The sequence below is a fragment of the Pyrus communis genome, chromosome 14 (genome assembly GCF_963583255.1).
Source record: "Pyrus communis chromosome 14, drPyrComm1.1, whole genome shotgun sequence".
In the NCBI taxonomy this organism is placed as follows: domain Eukaryota; kingdom Viridiplantae; phylum Streptophyta; class Magnoliopsida; order Rosales; family Rosaceae; genus Pyrus; species Pyrus communis.
In genome coordinates, this window is record NC_084816.1 from 7,640,909 (window position 1) to 7,657,758 (window position 16,850).

The window sequence follows — 16,850 nt, forward strand, 5'->3', positions numbered from 1 at the left end:
TACAAATCCATAGTACAGAGGCTTCACAAGGACTCCATATATACCGACGTTAATGGATTTAAAACAGAGACGATGACATAAATTTAACATACAAACAGATGCAAATCTGATAAAAAAAATCCTACAAGAACAAAGCAACGAACATAGAAATTCAACGCAAAAGGATATTGAAGAGACAAAACACAGAAGTTGCAGACATTAATACGAAATTGTCCAATAACCAACTACACGACTCATCTCAATGTATAAACCATAACAAATAGCATACAACACAGCTTGCCGAGCAACCCGAATCGCTTCTTGCCGCTCAGCTCCTCCAACAATCCTTGCAAGCAAAGTTAGGAGGGCTACGATGTAAAACTCATAAAACCTGTCCAAATAAACTAAGAGAGTAGCATAAAAATGGAAAATAAGCGACATTCGACAAAACTAATCCAGTTACGGCCGGATGATGACAGAACACACTTCATTTCTTCTTGGCTGCAGCCTTGGTCACCTTGGCACCGGTTGGATCCTTCTTCTCCACACTCTTGATCACACCAACGGCAACTGTCTGACGCATGTCTCTCACAGCAAAGCGACCAAGTGGTGGGTACTCAGAGAAGGTCTCGACGACCATGGGCTTGGTGGGAATCATCTTAACCATACCAGCGTCTCCATTCTTCAAGAACTTCGGTTCCTTCTCAAGCTCCTTACCAGATCGCCTGTCAATCTTGGTCAAGATCTCAGCAAACTTGACGGCAATGTGGGAGGTGTGGCAATCGAGAACTGGAGCATAACCATTTCCAATTTGGCCAGGGTGGTTCATGATGATGACTTGGGAGGTAAAGTTGGCAGCCTCCTTTGCAGGATCATCCTTGGAGTTGGAAGCAACATAACCACGCTTGAGATCCTTGACAGCAACGTTCTTCACATTGAACCCAACATTGTCACCTGGGAGAGCCTCCTGGAGAGCTTCATGGTGCATCTCAACAGACTTAACTTCAGTGGTCAGACCAGTGGGACCAAAGGTCACAACCATACCAGGCTTAACAACACCAGTTTCAACTCGTCCCACAGGCACAGTTCCAATGCCACCAATCTTGTACACGTCCTGAAGTGGGAGACGGAGGGGCTTGTCTGAGGGCCTCTTAGGCTCATTGATCAGGTCAAGGGCCTCAAGAAGGGTTGGTCCCTTGTACCAGTCAAGATTGGTGGACCTCTCAATCATGTTGTCACCCTCAAATCCGGAAATGGGGACAAAGGCAATTTTGTCGGGGTTGTACCCAACCTTCTTGAGGTAGGATGAAACTTCCTTAACAATTTCATCATACCTTGCTTTTGAGTACTTGGGAGTGGTGGCATCCATCTGGAAAAAGAAGAAATAATGAAACATGAGTTATAACTGTAAATAAATAAATACAATCATTACAACTGAAATGCAATAAAATTTCCATATAATGTATAAGGCTCACCTTGTTGCAGCAGCAAATCATCTGCTTGACACCAAGAGTGAAAGCAAGCAAAGCATGCTCACGAGTCTGACCATCCTTGGAAATACCGGCTTCAAAGCCACCAGTGGTGGAGTCAATAATGAGGACAGCACAATCTGCCTGGGAGGTACCAGTAATCATGTTCTTAATGAAATCACGATGTCCAGGAGCATCAATAACGGTGCAGTAGTACTTGGTGGTCTCAAACTTCCACAAGGCAATATCAATGGTAATACCACGCTCACGCTCAGCCTTGAGCTTGTCCAGCACCCAGGCATACTTGAATGACCTCTTGTTCATCTCAGCAGCTTCCTTCTCGAACCTCTCGATGACACGCTTGTCAATTCCTCCAAGCTTGTAGATCAAGTGACCAGTGGTGGTCGACTTCCCAGAGTCGACATGTCCAATGACCACAATGTTGATGTGAACCTTTTCCTTACCCATGGTGGGATTTCAGCAAATTATCTGCATGTGCAAAAACAAGAATCATCAAAACACAACAGGCAATTAGCCTGAAATGAATATATGATCGTGACAGCACTGCAATTCATCATAAGGAAAAACAAAAAGCAAATTTAAGACAATCTTAAGAATTAAATACAAATCAACACTGTCAAGCATTTACGAAAACATAAATTGGAACTCAGTCCCTTAGATGTTCTTAGATATGCGATCATTACCGCAAATCATTACAGGTCTGTAGGAATCATCACAGTTACTTAAATAATTACTAGAGTAACAAATTTTAAAAAAAAAATTAATGTAATTTGTAAACATGCACAACAAACAAGAGAAAATTGAACTCAGTCCCTTAGATGTTCTTAGATCTGCGATCATATCCGCAAATCATTACAGGTCTGTAGGAATCATCACTGTTGCAATCAAAATACTGAACCCAAATGCATAATATTATTAAATATTAACAAAATAAACGTTTTAAAAATAAATAACGAAATTACTTTACGCAAAAATTTAGTTGCACCAATAATCCCCAAATAAACAAGAAAAAATTCGAGGTAAAAATTTATGGAAAGCAACACGATTAATATTGCTTCAAGGGAACGAGTCACATGGAACTGATAAATCCACAAACCAGATAATGAAGCCTAACAAACTTAACTGCAAAACCCAATTCAGATTGGATCTTCCTGCATCTGATACAAGAAAGTGTCTGCATGTAAATTCAAGAACCCAGTTCATAAATCCTCGAACATTTTCATCAAAAAACGAATAACCCCTAAAACCGACGACTCCACATGCCATTTCAACAAAAACCCACAGATCTTATCACAAATATTGATCAATAAACAAAACCCAGACCATCGATTCACTTCAATCAATCAAATGACATTCAAAACGATACGATTTCAAGAACTTCGAAGCCATAAACATTGATACAGAAAGAAAATCTACATTGAGAGAGAGAGAGAGAGAGAGGAGAGAGATGTGCTAACCTCAAGAAAATGGAGGAGCGAAAGAAGATCTCGCGGCCGACTTTTAGACTCAGGAGCGAGATGGAGAGGATGAAGACAGTGAGGAGCTCGGGGATTTAAAGGGGAGAGACTGCTGCATCAGTTTCGTTAGGGTTTCTTTCTGAGCCGTTGGATGTCAGGGATTTGATCTAACGGTTGTAGTGTTTACTTATCACTGCGGCTGGCTTAGGAGTCTTGTGATGCCCTAATGCTTTTATGCATGTTGTTGCTACTTTTGGCACTTTCGCATATTCTTTATCATCAAAATGACCACACTGCCCTTTCATCGCAATTTGTTTATTTACTTTTTAAGCCTCCTTTGCAGTAACGAATTACATTTTATTTTGTTTACACATGATTTGCTTCTTTGGCACTTTGGCATATTCTTTCTCAACAAAATGACCATCTTGCCCTTTCATTTTCATTTGTTTATTTACTTTTTTCACCTTCTTTCCAGTTACAAATTTTTACGATTTTTGTTGTTGTTGAAAAAAACAATCAAATTCATTGATTTCAGGGGCCAAATTACAAGATTTGTAAGATAATACAACACCAATCATAATGGTATTCTTCTTCACTTCTAAGTGAGTCATCTTATCGTTTGTTAAAATAAAAAATAAAAATACAACACTCAATGTTTTCCTAAAATCAAAGATCAAAACAAAAAATTGAAGTCGAAAACCCACTCACTAGAAGTCGACCCAAGAAGATTTGCCCATAACCATGAAATACCAATGTCATAAGGAGATCAAGCCAATAGAAAAGAAATTCAAGAAGAAATCTCCTCCTTGCATCACCTCAATATGTTCTAAAAGGCGCTAGTCAGGCGCTAATATTTGTTAAGTCGGAAATCTTCATTTCAAATGAGCTTGCAAGTAAATTGACTCCTTGGGTTAAATGAATTTTTTATTTTTTTTTGGTTGCAGTTGTCAATCAAATTTGCATGCAAGATAAGATACAACTTGTAAGTTTTAAGATTGTATCTGAACAAAGGTTTATCGCCTATTTGAAATATGATTAGCTATTCCAGAAACAATCCTTAAAAAAAAAGGGTATTATCTACCTAAGGGGTTGGCGGAGTTGGCTAAGCCTCACAATGGGTTAGCAATAATGTGATTCAAATTCGTCTTTAGCGAGAATCGAATCTAAGACATCTCATTTACAAGTGAAGAGAAATATCACTGAACCGCGGTATTAAGTGATTTCCAAAAACAATCTTAAGCATACTAATAAAATTCTTCGGTATAGGAGGAATATCAAAAGAATAAATTACGTCACTCATCACAATTACACTTATTTCCAAAACATTTGAAGGTGACTACAATTTACAAAACAAAACTAGTTTTAACAAATTATTGTCACCAATATTAGTATCGAATTCAACATTCTAGACAGCCGAACTTATATCATCAAATTCATAAATAAGACTAATTACGGGTAGAGTCCGCGTTAAGATGTCAAATTTTGAATTTGGCGTGGAGATCAATTCTCTGGCTAGTCATTTCAATCCAAAATGCATTTGGGCCAAAATTTGGGTTCGGTTGGGTTTAAGGCTAATTACGGATATGTAATATTTTGTATTGTCGTAAACGGCACCACTTGAGCAGCAGCAGCAGCAATGTTCAGCAAGCAGCCGTCGGCAGCAACCAAGTAGGCTTCCCTTTTAGCTCTATTTCTGTTCAGATTCTTGAGATATGAATATATGATACTAAGATGGATTGCTTTCCTAGTTTTTTCCTTTTTCACACCGATTAATGCCGGTTTTGAATTACAAAAAAAATCTCTGCAAATTCATGGGTTGTGAAGAATTCATTGGTACCCGATAAAAAATCATGGGTTTTGGAAGAAAAGATTGATTGATGCTGTTGCTTTGGATTTGGAGTAATTAAGTGGTGTAAAGTTGGGAGCTTTTAAGTAATATATGCCTGGGTTTTAAATTTTCAGTAGACACTTGATAGAAATTTTGCAAAAAATGTGTTCAAATATGCTTATAAATTATAGGGAGGCAGCTACTGATGTTGTTGAGGTCATTTTGCAATGAAGGTTTGAACTTTCGGAGTAGATTTGAACCGGTTTAATCGAAACCCCCTTCATAGGAGGTTTGGTTCTACAATGTTATGGAACTAAAAACTTACGTTGAACCATATTATTGCTAACTCATTGTGCAGCTGGCGTAGGACTGGGATCCATATATACTCGATCGACCATTGATATGTTGTTCATATTATTGGTACCTGATAAATTGATTATGCAGCTGGCGATATGGATCCCGCTCCAGCTACAGTTGAGCCTCAAGAAGGTTGATATTTTTTTCAAAAATAATTTTTAGGGCAATGGGTGATTAGAATATGAAATCATATAATCTTCTGTCTTTGCATCTCCAACATGAATCCTTTGTGGAACTGTATTCGTTTCATATGAATCAATATGTGACAGGATGAATACTAAGTTAAACCAATATGTGACAGAATTATGTTAGCTTCTGAGGAGGAACTCTATAAAGAATTATTTAAATTTATCTTTTTTATTTAGGGCATCATAAGAATCAGAAAGGGGCTGGTTGGAGAATTTCTCTGCTATGGTATTCTCTCTCTCTCTCTCTCTCACACACACACACACACACACACACAAAATTCTATCATCACTGTCGTGATTTATCTATCTTATTTTGCAGATATAATTTCCGTTGTTTCAATTCCTCTCAAGATTTTAATTTTGGGGGACTCACGCATATTTCTTCAATTCCTAGGTATCATTGTGGATGCGTTTGTAATTGATATCTTCTTTTCTTATTTCCCTTGTTGGTCCTTTTTGGTGACAAATGGCTTCACCTTGTATTTATGTCCCAGGAAAGTTGATGTGAATGGCGATTCCACACTTGCATTCTGTGCAATCCGTGAGAGTTTCTTCCCTGTGCCGCATTTCCTTTCCTAACCAGTATCATTATGGTAGAATCGATTTCAGTAGAAAGAGCAGTTCTCTTGTTTATGCTTCCACCCGCAACTTTGACAGGGACCTTCGTCTTCAATCAAAGGTACCTACTTGTGCAGTTAATTTCACTAGTTTAATGTTGATTGTCATTCTGTACTAGAAATGTTTCCAGTCGAGATGACGCATAGTGAAATTAGAGAAGGATTCTTCATTGTTTGAATTTATTTTGATAAACCCATCAGCATTTACAGAAATCAATACCGAGAAGAACTATAACGCCCTCAGCATTGTTTGAAATTACAGAATGATTCTTCATCGTTTGAATTTAGTAGTTTGTGTATAAGTGCCAATGATATATATGCATATTCACTTAGTTTCGTAAATGTACAATACTTGTTACAAATCACTCTCATATCATGACAGATACTGTAGTGCCAATAGATGTAATATATGCATCTTCACTTAGTTTGTTTTGGATGCCGTATTTTTCCTCTTCACATTTTCAGGATAGAATATGCAAATGGATGAGATCATAATATCCATCAATATTATTTCAGGTTGAAACAGTGTTAGACAGTGTAAAATGGGATGACAAAGGTTTAGCGGTGGCCATAGCTCAAAACGTTGACACAGGAGCCATCTTGATGCAAGGCTTTGCTAACAGAGAGGCAGTGGCCACAACAGTTTCCTCACGGAAGGCTACATTCTACAGTTGGTCACGATCAACCTTGTGGACAAAGGGAGAGACCTCCAATAATTTCATTAATGTCCAAGAAATCTTCCTTGATTGTGACCGAGACTCCGTATGTCATTGGCTAGTTCAGCTGGAACCTACTTGCTAATATTTTTTTGTACATCAATTACTTTAACTTAGGCCTATTTCTCAGATAATATACCTTGGGAAGCCTGATGGACCTACCTGCCACACAGGGTCAGAGACGTGCTATTACACCCCCAATGCTTGATTTGTTGGAACATCGACAGGTTTTCAACATTGAATCGATTAAAAAAAACTCATGCATCAAATTTACAGTATGTTTTGTAAGTGATTCTGATGATTTGTGACAGGACGAAGAACATAAATTAGCTTTGACCACTTTGTACTCATTAGAGTCGACAATTGCCAAGCGAAAAGAAGAATTAGAAGTTCCAGAGAGCGGAAAACCCTCGTGGACTCGCCGTCTACTATCTGATGAAAAGTTGTTGTGCTCAAAAATCAGGTAAGATGTTCAAAATGTCATATTGCTTGTCAGATTTGAGTCGGAGTGATATAAATCTTTTTCACTTTGTTTCTTAACTTCTCAACAACTCGAAAAATGGTAGTAAAAGAATTAGAATAGTAATATGCTTGTTATGATCGGATGCAGACTTTTAGGTGGATCGAGTTATAGATGTTATCCTCGTAGTCGAAAACCATATTAATAAATGAGCTATCTTCTGTATTTTCACTGTAAGCCATTGTTCATGGTTTTCTCTCATTCCAGGGAAGAGGCAGACGAGCTATGCCGCACACTAGAGGAGAACGAAGATAGGCTGCGTGCTGCCTCGGAGATGGCAGATGTGCTTTATCATGGCATGGCTCTGCTGGCCGGTAAAGGCGTGAAAATGGAAGAGGTTCTGGAAATTCTTCGGCGTAGGTTTTCTCAGTCGGGTATCGAGGAAAAGAGAAACCGCAAGTCACAAGCCTAGACGCGGGCAGCTCAGTCTGTCAAAGTTGAAATGATCTGCTTTGATCACCTCTTTCTTTTGTATCGTTGTATTCACCATATACTGTGGTCTAAATTTGCTAAAAGGAGTATTTCTGAACGTAAATTTGCAGATAATTTGGGTAGTGTGTGTGATTTTAAATCTCAGTCATTTGGTTAACTAGTTCCGATCAAGGACAAAGATGGCAGAACTGGCGCTCAAACCATTTTAGAGTTCGATTGGAAGAACTTTTAAAATGACTGAAAGCGTTTTTGGTGAAATTAATTTTGGATTCCAAAAGTACTTTAGGTGTTTTTTTGAAAGAAGCACCAGATATATGTTTTTTGCATGAAGTACTTAAACTGTTTTTCTAGGACCTACCTGGATTTTTACTAATGATTGGTTCCAAAAATATGAAAGTGTTTTTGGTGAAATTAATTTTGGATTCCAAAAGCACTTTAGGTGTTTTTCGGAAGAAGCATCAGATATATGCTTCTTGCAAGAAGCACTTAAACTGTTTTTCTAGGATTTACTTGGATTTTTATTAAGAATTGGTTTCAAAAATATTTTCATCAAGAGCGCTTTCTTAAACTGCTTTTTTAGGATCTATTTGGATTTATACTAAGGATTGGTTTCAAAAATATTTTCATAAAAAATGCTTTCAGTTATTTTAAAAGCACTTCTAAATGAGTTTTTTATTGTGTTGAAGTTACAAAGGAGTGTTCTAAATGAGCCCTTATTGTGCTACAAGTTACAAAGGAGTGTTGTAAATAGGAGAATTTGAAAACTATTTAAATAAAAAATAAAAAGCTTTTTCCGCTGCCGGGATTCGAACCCGGTTGTGATACAATGCTCAACCAATTTATGTGCTACAGCGGAATATTTGTTGCTAGTAGGAGTATTAAAAAGTTATTTAAAGTGAAAGAACTTGATGCTATTTGTCATCTCTACTAATTAATAAAACACTCATTGTCAACCAAAATTCTATTACCAATTTAACTCTCTAATTAAAACAAAACATGAATAAGAATTATGGGACAGAAATGTAATTTTACACAACCAAATTTTGCTTTTTTTTTTCAAAGCCTCACCTACATGTAATCCTAACATATCTCTAATTAAAAAAATTAAAAATTAAAAATTAAAAAATTCCCACTCCCACATGCTCTATCACTCTCTTCCTCTACTTCTATTTCAAAAACAAAAACAAAAAAATTTTCTCACACACTTCGTGCGTGTCCATATGCTAGTAAATAATAAATATTATCTTCCTAGAGAAATACTCTTTCCAGTTAAGGGATCATATGAGGCTCATATTAGACCAACTATGATCGAACGATGTGTGATCATAATTTTCTTAGATATGAAACGGCCTGTGATCATAATTTTTGGACATAAAACGATTTGTGAGCATAATTTTCTTGGATATAAATGATGTGTGATCATAATTTTTTTGGACATCAATTTAGGAAAACATGACTATATCTATACTATTTGTTTACACTTTTTTATTGGAGTAAATTTTTGTAGTAATGATCTATAGCATATGTTCAAATTATGAGAAATCAATATTACTCAATGAATCCAAATAATTGATTAGTGTCACAAACTGATTAGTCCTTGAACGCGTTAAAAAAAAAGAGAAAGTTTATGAATCTAAACTTGGCAACTAAGAGAAAAGTTTACAAGAACATTAACTATTAATCACGATTTTAGCTATTAGAACCCTTTGTTCAATGTTGAAGCATATTCAAAGAACACCAAAATCATGAAAAAAAAAAAAAAATTTAAAAAGAAGGCAATTGAGTTGAATTGATCTTTCTTCACGCTTCAATCTTCAAATTACTTCTTTGACGTTGTTTAAGCGAAATAAGGCTCTTCAAGCACGTAAAAACACGGCCAACTTTGCCGATTCCACGAATGCTAATCTTCCAATGGCTTTCGTCATTAAAATTGTACATGATTAAATGTTCTCCGAACACCATCAAATCATGGGACTTTGTCCAGAAGCCGGAATGTTTTAACTTCGAATATGGGATGGAGACCCTCATTTTAGTCCAAGACTCCCTCACTCCATATTCCGTCATGACCCAAAACTCGTTATATGTCCCACCACGAGGACAAGAATAATACGTTATGCATAACCATTGTCTGAAGACTCCCAGTTTCATCCTCTGATTAGTACTTCCGACATAACCACATTCAAGCGGGAGCGGAATTTCTCGAACCCTCTCCTCCCCCGTTAGAGTGACGGAAACAATCAGCCGTGACTGGTCTTCGAGTCTTTCCCCGAACCAATGGAGATCTCCGTTCAGCATAATCCCTTGTTCACTTGCATAAAATCTGTAGGGAAATGATCCCTCGATCTTTCTCCAAGAATCGGTTTCCAGCGTGTAAACACTAAACACAACGTCTTCATGAAAATCACCGAGCAAGAGGTTGATTAAGCGATTGTGTTTCGTGTAGAGTCCCTTAACCACCTTGTGTTCATAAGTGGAGTGATCAAATCCAATCCCATATAGATTGATTGAACTACGATACTTCTCTTCTTTTGGTGTTTCTGGTAGTTTCTTGGTTTCCTTTGTGGAGGGGTTAACCAAATATAACCTCGAGTCGCACAGCATGCATAACAACAGGTCGTTGCAGGAACACAACAGAGAAACCCAAACACCCGCCACTTCGCTATAAACATACTCGTGCTCGATGGCTGCTACTACACTTCGATCACTGGTATCATTAGGATCATCGTGATACTTATGATCGAGAAACTTGTCGAGAAGCACGGAGTGGAGGCCATTATGTGCCGCATCAGTAAACATGACGCTTCGTGTTTGGCAGTGTAGACGGTCTTTGTCTTTGATCGCTTTGATGAAGTGTGTTGTGACGAATTTGGGGTCGGAGATCAGAGAACGCCATGACTTTGAGACGCACTCAAAGCGGCGTAAGGACTTAACTGGCAACCATGAAAGAATCTCGTGTATGACCTCGGGTGGACGGTTGTTAGGATTTTCCCTCAGCTGGCTTTTCATTCTCTCGAAGACAAAGAGAGAGAACTAATTCATCAGCAACTTATATATTAGGGTAATTTGCATGTTATTCTAGTCCTAGTCGAGTTTTAAGTCCTGCAATGTTGGTATTGAACAAGGAATCCGGCAGGGTTAAGGGTCCCTAATCCCCATCAAAAGCTAATTAAGGTGTCTGATGTAACAGTTCACCAGAAGGACTCTAAAACTAATTTCCGAAATAATACAGAGAAATTTTAAATGAAATTAATTAGAACAATCCTTAATGCATAATTTCCGCCCGTAGGCTCTTCAAATCCCTTTTTCTCTATAAATTTTCCCTCAATTCGAATGCATCTAGTTCAGTGTACAATTTTTTCGGTATGCTAATCCAGTCGCTTCGTAATTAGATAAACAAGTAAAATCACATGACAAAAGGTTCACATACATGTATTTACCGGGCCTGGAATCACGAACATGTGAGATTCATCAAGACAACAGCCGAAAAAATAGTCCACCAGAAGTGCAGTGTTCATCGACAATGTCTGTAAAGCAAACCTGGACAACTTTCTGTGACCTGTGAGATCATGCTTGGTGAATGTTGTGAATGGCTGCGGTGATGCTTTGTGAATCAAATTCCATGATCTTCATCCAGTTCTCAAAGTCTCCGATTTCCCTTGTTGGTCCTTTTGGTGACAAATGGCTTCACCTTTTATTTATGTCCCAGGAAAGTTGATGTGAATGGCGATTCCACACTTGCATTCTGTGCAATCTGTGAGAGCTTCTTCCCCGTGCCGCATTTCCTTTCCTAACCAGTATCATTATGGTAGAAGCAATTTCAGTAGACCTCCATCTTCAATCAAAGGTACCTGCTTGTGCAGTTAATTTCACTAGGTTAATGTTGATTGTCATTCTGTACTAGAAATATTTCTAATCGAGATGACGCATAGTGAAGAACTATAAGGCCTTCAGCATTGTTTGAAATTACAGAATGATTCTTCATTGTTTGAATTTAGTAGTTTGTGTATAAGTGCCAATGATATATATGCATATTCACTTAGTTTCGTAAATGTACAATACTTGTTACAAATCACTCTCATATCATGACAGATACTGTAGTGCCAATAGATGTAATATATGCATCTTCACTTTGTTTTGGATGCCGTATTTTTCCTCTTCACAGTTTTAGGATAGAATATGCAAATGGATGAGATCATAATATCCATCAGTATTATTTCAGGTTGAAACAGTGTTAGACAGTGTAAAATGGGATGACAAAGGTTTAGCGGTGGCCATAGCTGAAAACGTTGACACAGGAGCCATCTTGATGCAAGGCTTCGCTAACAGGGAGGCAGTGGCCACAACAGTTTCCTCACGGAAGGCTACATTCTACAGTCGGTTGCGATCTTGTTAGACTACGTGTGAATGACAATGAGATAACAACTAGGTTTCTTGAATTACACGTAAACTCATTATGCGAGTTGTGCGGTTAAAGGAATCTGAGATCCTTGATATAATAGGAGTTGTGGAGTTTACTTATTGTGCAGCCAATCTAAAGGGAGTACTTATCAAGTATTTACTGAGAGATAAGAATCACGATGGGACTTGAATTTGTTATGAGGATAGAGTTTATCACTACTACTGATAATAGGCCGGTATTAGTGGAACCTTGATAGGATAATTTGGTATATATATATATATATATATATATATATATATACATATTGAAGAAGTCCCTGCTTCCACACAATAAGACTCTAGAGAACTAAACCCTATTTACTAGTAGAGGTCATTGCTGTGTGTTGGAAGTAGAAGACTGATTCACTTGTTCATTCAATGGTAGCAACATGAGGTAAGTTGCTTTTGCAGATTGCATATAGGGTTATGTATTGAGGTTGTTCTTGGATGTAATCCTATCACTGCGTTGATTATGTTGATGGCTTGTGTGTCTATATTAAATCCAACATGTGGTATCAAAACCACTCAACGTGGCTAGGGTTCTTCACTCTCATTAAAGACTATGATATAGTTTTGATAAATATAAAACCATGTATGATCCTGGAAAAATATCGCTTCTGCTATAGTTTCTTGCGTTATCAATTTGTGACTTAACTATCAATTAAAATATGATGATAGGCTACCTGGTTTTCCTCGAGTTGTTTGCTATGTTTTGCAGGTAACCTATTTTCATGCAGATGAGGACAACGCTGGAAAAACCAACAATAACAGAAGACCTTTTGGGTTCATAATATGCTTGTCAATACTGAACTGACAAACATAATATGAATTATAAACAAGGATTACGACATCTAATCTGCTTGAAAGTGTTTGGATCGTTGTTTTTGGCTTGTTGATCAACTAAATGGATACATGATTTATTTGTATTAAGTGAATAATAATCTGCTCAAAAGTGTTTATTTATTCAAGTCAAACAAGTAAATCAATGTTTAATGAGTCATTAAACTGACAAGATTGCACTCTTCATCTGCTTGAAAGTGTTGAAGTTGTGAAAATTGCCCTTTTGTTTAATGACTCAGTTATAGAAACATAATATAAATGGTTTCTGTCTAAAGATGATACCATGTTTATATGACTTTGGATTGGAAAATATTGTAACAATAGTTTTCCATGTTTGATAAACTAGCTACTGAATAATATTGTTTTCGTGATCAACATCAGCACCTCACATGACGTCTCTCAACTTCAATAATATAGAGACTTTGACTGGCTCCAACTTCAAGAAATGGAAGGAGGATGTCGAGATTGTGCTCGGTCTCAAGGATCTTGATCTGGCACTAAGGGAAGAAAAACCTGAAGCCATCACTGCCGAGAGTACTGCAGATGAAAAGATAAAGTTTGAAAAATGGGAGAGAGCGAATCGAATGTCCATGATGATCATGAAGAAAGCAATGGCTCGGTCAGTCAAAGGGGGAATTCCTAAGACTGACAATGCAAGGGAATTCTTGGCTGCAGTAGGGGAGAAGTTCAAGGAGTCAGAAAAGGCAGAAACTAGGACCTTCCTTACACAAATAACATCAATGAAGTACGATGGTGTGGGAAGTGTCAGAGAGCACAAATTGAAGATGGTCGATCTTGCCCAAAGACTGAAGGATCTTAAGGTACCTATGACTGACCAATTTTTAGTCCACATGGCTTTAAATTCCTTACCTCCTAAATATGGGCAGCTCAAAGTCTCATACAACACTCAAAAGGATAAATGGGGTATCGATGAACTGATTTTGATGTGTGCTCAAGAAGAGGATCGGCTCAAAAAGGACAAGGTTGTGGATGTGAATTTTGTGCTAGCTGAAAAACGCAAATGAGACTCTACCTTTGGTTCAACCATACCTGCTGGTAATAAGAAGAAGAAACAAAACTTTTCTTCATTTAAAAGTACTAACCCCTTTAAAGGATCTCACAAAATTAAGCCTGTTAATGCCGAGATTGAGAAAGAAAAAGAATGTTATTTTTGCAAAGAGACAGGTCACTTAAGAAAGAATTGCAATGGATTCAAAAATTGGCTTGTCACTAAAGGTAAAATCATAAATGTTTTTGTATATGTTGAGTCAAATTTAGTGTTTATTCCCCCACAAAGTTGGTGGTTTGACACTGGGTGCTCCATTCATATAACTAATTCTTTGCAGGGATTCTCAAAAACAAGGGAGATAAACAATGAAGTCTACAATGTCTATGTGGGAAATGGGAGCAAAGTTGCTGTTGAATCCATAGGGAGAGTCGAATTAGTCCTTTCATCCGGTTTTGTTTTAGAATTGAGTCCAGTACTTTATGTACCTTCCATGAGAAAGAATTTGATTTTTGCATCTAAGCTAGTTAAGTCAGGTTTTATCGTTGTTGGTGACAATCATTGTGTGAAGTTTTACCATTTGAATGATATTAATAAATTGCTTGGGAAAGCTAATCTTGAAATCGATATGTGGCAACTAGAATGTTCATATAAAAATGAATGCTTTAGTGTTCAAGCTGTTGGTTCAAAATTATCGTCCACTTCTGAAAAATCCTCAATGTTTTGGCATAAAAGGTTAGGACACATATCTAAAGAAAGAATCATCACCTTGTCAAAACAAAACATGTTGCCACAACTTGATTTTAGTGATTTCAAGGAATGTGTCAATTGTTTTAAAGGAAAACTCACCAACACTAGAAAGTTAGGTTCAAATCGTAGTAAATCCCTACTAGAAATCATACATACTGACATAAGTGGACCTTTTCCAAACAAAACCATTTGTGGAAAATCTTATTTCATATCCTTTACTGATGATTTTTCACGTTATGCATATGTTTATCTCATCTCGAAAAAATCTGAAGCTTTGGAGTGTTTTAAATCTTTTCATTTAGAGGTCGAAAAACAACTTGAAAAACAAATTGTGAGATCTGATAGAGGTGGTGAGTATTTTGGCAAGTACACTGAGGTTGGACAACACAAGGGGCCTTTTGCAAATTATCTTGAACAAAATGGCATCGTAGCACAATATACCACTCCAGGGACCCCTCAACAGAATGGGGTGGCAGAAAGAAGAAATCATACTCTCAAGGATATAATAAGGTCTATGTTTGTACACTCACGTCTTCCTATTTTTCTCTGGGGAGAGGCATTGAAAACCGCAACTTATATTTTGAACCGAGTGCCGAGCAAGTCGGTTAACTTGGTGCCATTTGAAGCATGGACTAGAAGAAAACCGAGTTTCAACCATTTCCATGTTTGGGGATGTAAAGCCGAGGCAAGATTCTACAATCCAATGGAAAAGAAGCTTGATCCAAGAACTACAAGTTGTAGGTTTATTGGATACTCCGAAAAATCAAAAGGGTTTAAGTTTTATTGCCCTAACAGTCATTCCAGAATTATGGAGACACACAATGCTAAGTTTCTCAAGCATTTGGATGAAGATGGTAACAACTCTTCATATTTAATACTATCAGATTTTGAAGAACTACCATAAGAAGGTGAGTTGCTTGAGCAGCAAGCGATTGCCGTGTGCATTCCTTTCGAGCCACAAACATTTCCTACACCTGATAGTCTCCCTGAGCAGCAAGTAGATGGAATGATGAATGATCACCAAATTCCCCATGATGAACAGCAAGGTCCAAACTTTGCAGACGTGGAAGATAATAATATTGATGATCACATACATGGCATAGCTGCTACACCGATTCAGGCACCAGTTAGAAAGTCACAACGAGTTTGCAAGGCTATTACGTTACCAGATTTTGTATATCTTAATGAGGCAGAATATAACGTAGGGGATGATGATGATCCTACATCCTATCATCAAGCAATCTCAAGTACAAGATCAAGGTTATGGAATGAAGCAATGCATGAAGAATTACAGTCTATGGAAAAGAATAGAGTGTGGACCTTAGTACCAAAACCGACAGGGGTTCACAAACTCATAGGTTGCAAGTGGGTCTTTAAAACAAAGAGAGACTCGGAGGGTAAAATTGATAAACATAAAGCGAGACTAGTGACAAAAGGCTTTACACAAAAAGAATGAGTCGATTACAACGAGCCATTTTCTCCTGTCTCAACCAAAGACTCCATGAGAATAATACTAGCCCTCACAACTCATTTTGATTTAGAGCTTCATCAGATGGACATTAAAACATCCTTTCTTAATGGGGATCTTGAAGAAGACATATACATGAGCCAACCACCAGGATTTGTTGAAAGGGGGAAAGAATTAATGGTTTGTAAGTTGAACAAATCGATCTATGGGCTGAAACAGGCTTCGAGGCAATGGAACAAAAAGTTTGATAGTGTGATGGAGAAGTCAGGTTTTCAAGAGAATAAATTGGATGAGTGTGTGTACTTTCAAGTCTGTGGTACCAAGGTAATATTCTTGGTATTGTATGTAGACAACATATTAATGGTCAGCTCAGATATGTTTTTGTTGCAGTCGACCAAGGGCATGTTAGCTCAAAACTTCGATGTGAAAGACTTGGGAGAGTCTCTGTTTGTTTTGGGGATAGAAATAATTAGGGATCGTGCCAAGAGATCCCTTGGTCTTTTACAAAGACAATATATTGATAGGGTGACTAAAAGATTTAACATGGACAAATGTTCAAATAGAGAGCTACCTATTGGAAAAAGAGACAAGTTGATTTGCGAGCAGTGTCCCAAGAATAATCTGGAGAAAGAAGGAATGAAAAACAAGCCGTATGCATCTCTAGTAGGGAGCTTGATGTACGCACAGGTATGTACAAGACCGGATTTAGCCTTTGCAGTGAATGTATTGGCCAGGTTTCAATCAAATCCTGGTGCTTCTCATTGG

The 16,850-nt window shown here is 37.5% G+C and overlaps 3 protein-coding genes, 2 non-coding genes and 1 pseudogene across 5 annotated transcripts; 2 read left to right on the forward strand and 4 right to left on the reverse strand.

Moving 5' to 3' along the window:
• Positions 1–167: 167 nt before the first annotated feature.
• On the reverse strand, positions 168–3,082 carry LOC137714747 (elongation factor 1-alpha). Its single transcript, XM_068453886.1, has 3 exons — positions 2,927–3,082; positions 1,455–1,937; positions 168–1,348 (listed from the first exon to the last, which is right to left on the reverse strand). The coding sequence occupies exons 2-3, from the start codon at positions 1,914–1,916 to the stop codon at positions 467–469; spliced, it is 1,344 nt and encodes a 447-aa protein (XP_068309987.1). The 5' UTR covers positions 1,917–1,937; positions 2,927–3,082; the 3' UTR covers positions 168–466.
• Positions 2,110–2,192, reverse strand: LOC137716647 (small nucleolar RNA SNORD25). Its single transcript, XR_011065712.1, has one exon. It is a non-coding gene; the product is annotated as a small nucleolar RNA SNORD25 (small nucleolar RNA).
• On the reverse strand, positions 2,270–2,350 carry LOC137716648 (small nucleolar RNA SNORD25). The gene has a single exon (XR_011065713.1). It is a non-coding gene; the product is annotated as a small nucleolar RNA SNORD25 (small nucleolar RNA).
• A 1,371-nt stretch (positions 3,083–4,453) lies between the features above and the next one.
• LOC137715106 (histidine biosynthesis bifunctional protein hisIE, chloroplastic-like) lies at positions 4,454–7,722 on the forward strand (annotated as a pseudogene).
• A 1,662-nt stretch (positions 7,723–9,384) lies between these two features.
• LOC137714302 (F-box/kelch-repeat protein At3g06240-like) lies at positions 9,385–10,590 on the reverse strand. Its single transcript, XM_068453543.1, has one exon. The coding sequence runs from the start codon at positions 10,588–10,590 to the stop codon at positions 9,385–9,387; it is 1,206 nt and encodes a 401-aa protein (XP_068309644.1).
• Positions 10,591–13,250: 2,660 nt separating this feature from the next.
• On the forward strand, positions 13,251–13,886 carry LOC137714303 (uncharacterized). Its single transcript, XM_068453545.1, has one exon. It carries the CDS (start codon positions 13,251–13,253, stop codon positions 13,884–13,886), a length of 636 nt encoding a protein of 211 aa, XP_068309646.1.
• The last annotated feature ends 2,964 nt before the right edge of the window (positions 13,887–16,850 follow it).